General features: G+C 34.3%; 2 protein-coding genes across 3 annotated transcripts; both read left to right on the top strand.

Annotated features, from left to right (window-relative positions):
- On the top strand, positions 3,904 to 5,133 carry LOC104706129 (F-box/WD-40 repeat-containing protein 1-like). Its single transcript, XM_010422269.2, has one exon. It carries the CDS (start codon positions 3,904 to 3,906, stop codon positions 5,131 to 5,133), a length of 1,230 nt encoding a protein of 409 aa, XP_010420571.2.
- Positions 6,380 to 8,327, top strand: LOC104786456. 2 transcript variants are annotated; one of them, XM_010511881.2, is made up of 3 exons: positions 6,380 to 6,827; positions 6,961 to 7,082; positions 7,834 to 8,327. In XM_010511881.2, exons 1-3 carry the CDS (start codon positions 6,662 to 6,664, stop codon positions 8,119 to 8,121), a joined length of 576 nt encoding a protein of 191 aa, XP_010510183.1. In that variant the 5' UTR covers positions 6,380 to 6,661; the 3' UTR covers positions 8,122 to 8,327. The 2 variants fall into 2 exon arrangements, with proteins under 2 accessions (XP_010510183.1, XP_010510179.1); XM_010511877.2 differs by having other exon boundaries at positions 6,386 to 6,827; positions 6,952 to 7,082.

Below are 8,336 nucleotides of genomic sequence, written 5' to 3'. Positions count from 1 at the left end.
GAGTGAGAGTCTATACATTTATAGAAGAAAATACTTGGAGCTCAGTGATGTTTATTATTGTTTGCATGTTGAGTGTTGTGGGTATAATTGAGTGTTGCAAGTTTTGTGGAGTGTGGGATCCATTTTGTGCACTTTCGAATTGTTTTTTGTATTTAATAATTAATATCAGAATCAACCGTTGTTTAAGTTGCGTAATGCTATTATTTTATCAGTGATATCAATATTACCAATGCCGGAGGCAAGAAGGGATGAGGGGTCATTTGTTCCAACAAAATTAGTATATATATATCAATTAATTTAGTCTAAACTCTATCGAATTTACTGAGAAATATATGAATTACTAGTTTTTTTACTGTAGTCAATTTAATTCGAATTATTGTACCACATATCTACTTATATTATACGTGCGCAACTGCGCATGCATGTTCCGTTAAATTATTATAATGTTTTTGTTGATTTGTTTGAGAAATTAACGAAAAAGTGAATGAAACGATATGAGAGGTGACATTTTATCCCTACTTTAGCCTCTCTATGGAATGAATTATATGTAATAGGTGCGGTAGCTAGGTATGTGTGTACGATGATGAAAAAACACTAAAACGAAATTCGATTGGCAAAGTCATTTCTGAATGCATAGCACCAAATTATGAACATACGTATTTCTTATAGGAGTACATGTTTTTCTTACTTTTTTTATAACAATTAAATGATAAAATAATATGTAAGATAGTCATAGGATCAGTGTTTTAGGAAAAATCCAGCAAAAGAAAGATTCGTTAAGTTTTACTTTATTGACGCCACGGTATACGAAATGAGACAATAATGCTTATAACTAAAAGTCAAGTTTCTTGAAAATTCAGTTTTCCTAAAGTTTGCCTCTCTTTTTTTTTTTTCCTCTTTTCCAAAAGCAAATGTAGACCAATTATAGTTGAAATTCACCTAACGTGCCAATTAGCTAAACTAATCAGAAAAACCATAGTAAGTTTTATTGACATCTAAACTCGAATCCATAATCTCATATATATTACGTACGTTCCATCGACGCCCCATCGTATATTTGTTATTTGGGATTCATGACATCATTTATTAGTTCTATAAATCACATTGCTTTTATCCACAACTGATACTTCTTTAAGTTGAATAGTATTATTGAAGTCAAATTTGAATTTTAGTCAAGCTGAACTCTTGGTTCATTATCTATTTATTATTAGACCAAACCAAAATAAAGTCCAAGTTAAAGTTCCTCTTAAAAATCTTCTTTGTTGAATAACTAGATATTCATTTAGAAAAATCTAGATATTTAATTTTTCAAACAAAAATCTTGATATGTAGTATGGCTGAATGTTTTAGAGATTAGTTAGGCTAAGAATTGTTAGATATCTTGTAGTTTTTTGGAGTATTAAATTATTTTTCTTTCCTCAATTTTTTTTTTATCAAGTTGAATAAGTAGATTCAAAACAATGAAAATATTTTTCTTATATTCACAAGTTCTTAAAAGTGTCTCTTAAAATTTTCTAAGTAGTCTTCCAAATTCTTCTCATACCTAGTTAGAGAGTTTATTCTCTTGGTTTCTTTGGTTTTTCGAATATTATACGGTCTTTTACTAATGCTATATATATAAACACTATAATATTTTTTTTTTGCAATTACAACTTACAGCTTCGGCTGTATTCATAGTGTCCAACTTCATGCTCGGTTAAAAGGCCAATAAATCAAAAATGAAACACATCATCACTTGCACTTAGTTTTTAACCAAAAAATCTATATTGATTTAACGAGAACAAACCAGCGATCTAGTTTATGATGATGGTAAGCTATATAGATAAAGCATCGCTCAAAGAAACAGATGTAAGAATAGGTTACGTAGAGTACCTACTATATTATTCTATATACGTGCATTGAACTTGAAGGGTCACAAAAGTGTAGAAGTAGTGGTGACTGAATTTCAACTTACAAACCGATGTCTTAATTTGGGAGTCTCTTTACTCGAAATTGAAAATTGTACGTCTCTCTCTCGACCACGAGGGTTAAAGATCAAAGTAGACTACAACCAAATGGGGAATAAGTACAAAAAATATATTAGAAAAAGAAGTTTTACCAAGAAAAAGAGAAAAAAAGAAAAGATCACACTAAATGTGGAGAGGGTGAGCTTGAGGATATTAAAAATTGTAGGGTTGAAAAGAAGAAAGTGGGTACGTTAAGGTAGGGGCCATGTTATGTGTTTATGAGTTTGAGAGAGATAGTGATGTGCCGACCAAATCTAGTGATCTTCTCGTCGCACTTCCTTCCCACATTGTGCCTTCCTCTCTTTTTCTTTCTTTTAATCTTTGTTTTTCTTTCTCTTTTGCTACTTTACTATAGTATTTTTTCAAAGTGTATAACATTTGACTCAACAACCAAAAACTCAAACTAAAATGTCTTTTAACAAATTAGAATTATTTTAACCATCCATTGTATTTTACGTCAACACACGAGAATGTCTAGTTAGAGACAATAAAGAGGTGCATTGAAATTTAGAGGAATCTTTTCAGCTTTTTGACGAAATATTTAGAGGAATCTTTTTTATTACAACTTGACGATCTGTGGGAGGAGAAAAAATGAGAGAAAAAACCAATAATATTAGCTTTTCCGAAGAAAGAGGAATATGCCTGTTTTGCTATCATTATTATGTCTATTGACGAAAACGCAAAAGCTTTAGTACTGACTTAAGCAAACATCTAATTTACAAGAATGGTAAACACGTAATAAAACAACATTTGTTCTTTTGTGGACCTTAATTATATACTCAAATAATACTATTTTTTTGGCCACTGAAACTTGAAGAACTTAGAGAATATCCATTGGACCATTATTGCAACATTAAACCAAATTTATGAACGAGTTCATATAACGGAAACTAAACTACCTTTAGAAACACAGTTTAAGAATTTGTTAGAAGCTACCGGCCTTCATGTCTTCTCTATATAGTAAAGAACAGAAAATTTTTGCGGCTTGAACACACTACATACTTCATACAACAACAACAAAAAAGTAACAGTTTATATGGCACAATAAGTAAGAGAATGGTTAGGTAATAAGAAGGGATCTCAGTCTGTCCTTACTCCTTAGCTCGACGCAATCTCTAAACATCCTTTAATAAACCCATCTACCATTAACTGTTTTCTAGCCAACGCACAACAGGCTACAACCTGCTGGACTCAGTAATAGGCTAGTTAGTAATAGTAGTATATCAATAGTTAAAAGCTTGAGCACCTGAACTTCTTCAAGTAAGTAATCCACTATGTTTTCGGCTTTTCCACCTTTTCGATCATTCAAGTTTTAGTTTTGGGCTTCTTCTTGGTTCAGTATCTGTTTACCTTATACAGTATATTGGTTTTGGGCTATTGTAACATCTTATCGTATAGTACAATTTATTTTCTTTATTTGAATTTTGTTTGTAATGTTTAACTTCACCTACTTTTTTCCATGCAAGTATATTGTCAATTTGTCACTAACCTAACTAACTCTGTTACACTATAAAATATATATTTTTCAAAAAAAAAAATCATTTAAAAATATCTTAACACATAAATGATTACATATCTCCTTTTTTATTCCAAGAAGAAATATATATTTCACCTATGTTAGTTAAAACTTAAAAGGGGACTAAATCTTATCTATATAGGCAGCTATAGGAAATTGACCAGAACTTTTGAAGGAAAATATATATATATATATATATATATATATATATATATATCAGATTTTGTTCTTTACTTTGCTTCCTTTAATTGCTTTTTCCATCTATTTTTAGTTTTGTAAAATTAGACAATATATATGAGTCTATGACACATGTCGATCCACCTCATCTTCATTTCCAAACATTTTGCATCAGACAAACAAATGTTTAACTCTTTTAATATAATGGCGCGGTTCCAATCAAACATCACATCTATATATTCACAAAGATCCAGAATCTGTACCTCTCCACTCCGATCCATAGCCATGGATTCAAAAGTGTGTTCATTGTTGCCTTTTGAATTATTGGAAGAGATACTTTGTAGGGTTCCAACTAAGTCTCTCATACGACTCAAGTTAACGTGCAAACGATGGCTCGCTCTTTTCAATGACAAGAGGTTCGTTTACAAGCACTTAGCTCTCCTTCAGGAACATATCATACGGACCAATTATATTCATATGGTTAGGATCATCAACCCGGTAACTGGAGGTATCTCATCTTTATCACTTCCACACGAGTTTGAGTTTAAATCTGAGATTCATGCTATGATTCACTGCGATGGATTAATGCTGTGCATCCTAGAAGTGGGTCCGGTTGCATTGTGGAACCCATGTTTGCAAAAGGTTAGATGGATCAAGCCCCTGCTCAGTTCTTACCCTGGTTGTTATATCTGTGGCATTGGGTACGACGGTTTGTCTCGGGATGGCTACAAATTCTTGAGGTTTGTGAATGGTGTTTTTACCACTAACGAGTACTCAAACACAGGGATGCGCAAACCAGAGGTCTACATCTACGACTTCAAGTTGGATTCTTGGAAAGTTATTAAAGTTTCTTTGGATTGGCATGTGGTTTCGCGTTGTAGAAGTGTGTCACTCGGAGGAAACATGTATTGGGTTGCTAAATGGAATCGTAAACGCGACATGTTCGTCCAATGTTTCAACTTCTCTACAGAGACATTCGAGCCCTTCTGCGCTCTTCCCTTTGAGTATGGTGAAGATGATGTTGTAGATTTATCAGGTTTCAGAGGAGACAGTCTTTCTTTGCTACACCAAAGCAAAGAGACATCAAAGATCGAGGTCTGGGTTACACAAAAGGTCAAGAACGGGGCGAGCACCTCATGGACCAAGTTCTTTAGTGTGACTGATCGTCTCCTGGTATTGAGATCTTATGAAAATTTTGCTAACCCGGTGCATTTCATTGATAAGAATAATAAGATCGTAGTATGTTGTGAGGAACTAGTGGCAGATAGGAATAACGTAGCAGTCAACGTTTACCTAATTGGAGAAGGTGAGATCATAAGACAAGCTGAGATAGAACGACATCAACAAGGTTTTAGTTGGCCTTTTGTCTCCGGCTATGCATATCTTCCAAGTCTTGTTCCGGTTCCAAGTTCCAACATAGGAGGATCATCATAAACCGAATAAAACATTTACATAAGGTTGTTTTCTGATCTTTGTTTTCATTATTAAAATAAAATTTCCCAACATTTTGTTATAAATTAGTCATGTGAGTTTATATATTAACGTAAAACCGATTTCTTTGATATTCGGTTCATAAACCATGATTGTAATAATAAAAGACTTGATGTTTTTGTTCTGTACGTACTTCTGTCTCAATGAGGCCCGATGCAAAGTATATTGGTGTGTATTAGTTTGAGTATCTAATACACCATGCATGATGCAATTTCTTTAACAAAGAGCGAGATATGAATCTACATAATGAATAAGAGTCGCGGAAAAAAATGAGGACCATATTCATATAAACAACTTAGAAGTGCCATATTGTTTTTGGTTTTTTGCTATATGCACAATAATGAACAAGTACTCACAAATGTAGCATCTTGTCTTTCTAAAAAAATGACTATACTCTAGCTTCAATAAGCATATGACCCATAGAAGAATTAAACCATCAAGAGAGCTATAAACAAACAAAAAAAAAACCCTCACTTGTAGACATTTAGATACCAATTAGTATAAGTTTAAGCCTGAAATTCTTCATGTTATAAAACAAAACATCCAATAATAGAAATCCTTCAATGCATTTTCTACAGAGTTGGAGCTCTTTCACTATGATTTTAATCATCGATGAACATCTGCATAGAAGAAAAATCCACGGATTTCGAGAAATTATGGCTTTGAATGGTTGGTTGGTACGCTCCAGACCAGACTAAAATCGGACCAGTCCGCTATTTTTTTACTAATCACATACTCCAGACCAAATCCAGACCAATACTCCGTACTAACTCCAGACTAATAAAACATATGTTACTATGGAGTGAACAGTAACTTCATACTAGAATATAACTATCTATCCTCATTTTTTCGGTCTGTTTTAAAAATGCTCTATATTCCAGTATGGAGTTCAGCATACCAAATTATCAATATGTATTGTTTAGTATGAAGTGTATGAACCAGCCATTCAAAGTCTATGTTGTGTTTAAGTTTGGAATTCTCCCCAGTTATTATTAAAAATATAAAAAAAAAAAATAATGATGGGAATAAGTCAGTAACTCATTCTCGGTGGGTTTGCCAATTTTGGCTCAGTTGTCTTTTGGGCCCATTAGAGATTTCACATTTTTTAAAAAGTTTTATCAATAAAATAAGTTTCTTGCTTCTGAGGTTCAGTGAGCGAGTTCGATTCCCCCCAGGAGGAAAAAATAAAAGGAAGAACGAAAACAGTTTTGTGTCTGTGAAAGCGAGCGCGTGTAACCCTTGCAACACGAACACGTTCTTCCTTGTTCTCTCTGCCTCCTTCAAAACATGGAAGAACAACACAGCTGAGAAAGCTTCTTCCACTAACCGTTGATTCGAATTCATCCCCTCATTGTTAATCATCGGGATGCAGCGAAACAAACCTATTCGATTCTTGTCTTCATACATTTAAAAAATCTGTTTGCGTCTGAAAGAGAGTGGGGGCTGTTAACTTTTACTCTGTGTGGTAGTAATGGGTCAGCAATTGCGTCGAGCTGTTGGTAAAATCAAAGAAGTTGAGAGATCAACACCATCTTCTACATCAAGGGTCGTCGTTGATCGGAGATCGCTTCCTACGGAGGAGCTCACCGCCGTGAAACCATCTCCGTCTACTGCAGCTGTTGAAGGTGTTTCTTCTGGTATAAACCCTAAATCCTTCGCATTTGGGTATTCGAAAGTTATCACATTTCTCTAAAAAGGAATTGATTTTTGCAAGAAAGGTTGGGTTTTTTTAATGTGAATTTGGGGTTTGTATTTGTTAAGATAATAAAGGTAGAAGAACGAGTGAGGAGGATAATGTTTTAGAGGAACGAGACCCAAAGTATGATACAATGCTGAACCAGATGGTTGGGAGAATAAAGGCTAAACCTGGAGGCAAAGCTGAGATGGGAGAGGTTCGTTTCCTTCTTCCTTTTGTCTGTTGTTTGATTTTGATGATTCGATTGGATTCTCATGAAGAACAAGTGTTTGCTTTTGAATTTTTTGATATTGATCCATCTGAGTAGCTGCATTGAAGTTAATGCCCATCCTTTTTATTGATACATAGCTTTAGTGTTTGTAGTTATGTAGCTGTTGAGAACGGTATGAGAACTCGTTTTGTTGTCTATTTCACATCTTGTAGAGTTTCTGGTGTTATTCATGTAAATGTCTTGTGACTGAGTGAGTTGAAGGTGATAAGTGGGTGAATTAGGAAGGTTGTATGAACAGTGATGGGTTGACTTCTAACTTTGTTGTAGCATTTTTGGGAGATATGTTTTAAGGTTTTACTACATGATTTTAGATGGGACTGAACATTAATATAAATTCTAGAGTAGCTGTTATATGTTGTGTAATCAGATTAGAAAATCTTTTGATATGTATTGTGTCACGCCAATGGTATATTTACAAAAAATTGGTGGAATAAGGAAGAAGGAATCAGATTGCGTCACATTTCTTGCTGTTGATCTTAACGCTGATAATGCTTGGTGGTGTTGATTAAGTTGAGAATAAGAGATGAAATGTGGAAATGTTGATGATGCAAAAGGGGAGTATGAATTTAATATAATCATTGTGAGTGGTTGTAGTTGCGGGTTTGGGTCTTTTATGTGTTTAAGTCCAGGACATATCTATCCGTATAAACTATGTTAAGATTTGTGATTTATATAGGCATCAGTAGTGGAAACATCGAAAAGGCCACTCCCAAAGCTCCGGAACACAACTCCTGAATCAACAAGGTATGAGGAGAACCCAGTGCCTCAAGGAACATTGAACATAGCACAAGTGCGACATATCATGCTTCTCTACCAGGGCAAAGCTCAAGATCACAACGGTTCAATGAGTGTGAAGGAGATAGCTGAAAAGTACCGGATTGATGTCTCTCAGGTCCAGAAGATCACCCAGTTCTTGTCTTTGCCTACAGAGGTTACTGATAAGCAGAAGAAAGAATATGAATAAAGTAAAGGCTGTGTTCGTTCATACTTAGAACTGGTTGGTTTCTTTTGTCCTTGCCGATTTTAGAAAGTTTTGTGCGTCGATGTGTAACACAGAACCAGAGATGACATTGACTTCGATTTTTTTTTTTGTTTTCTGTGGGCAATAATGTCAAACAGTGTAGCTAAGAATACAAAGCTTTTGTCAATGAAGCCATGATTCTTTGAAAACAGCAGTAA

Source organism: Camelina sativa, chromosome 1, assembly GCF_000633955.1.
Source record: "Camelina sativa cultivar DH55 chromosome 1, Cs, whole genome shotgun sequence".
Lineage (NCBI taxonomy): Eukaryota > Viridiplantae > Streptophyta > Magnoliopsida > Brassicales > Brassicaceae > Camelina > Camelina sativa.
The sequence above is the reverse complement of the archived record's forward strand: the minus strand, read 5'-3'. Positions and strand labels throughout refer to the sequence as shown.

Bases quoted from the DNA above. Each gene is read 5' to 3' on its own strand.
- LOC104706129 (XM_010422269.2), top strand. From the start codon at position 3,904: ATGGCGCGGTTCCAATCAAACATCACATCTATATATTCACAAAGATCC.
- LOC104786456 (XM_010511877.2), top strand. From the start codon at position 6,662: ATGGGTCAGCAATTGCGTCGAGCTGTTGGTAAAATCAAAGAAGTTGAG. The intron at 6,828-6,951 runs GTATAAACCCTA...GTATTTGTTAAG, and splicing joins TGTTGAAGGTGTTTCTTCTG to ATAATAAAGGTAGAAGAACG. The intron at 7,083-7,833 runs GTTCGTTTCCTT...TGATTTATATAG, and splicing joins GCAAAGCTGAGATGGGAGAG to GCATCAGTAGTGGAAACATC.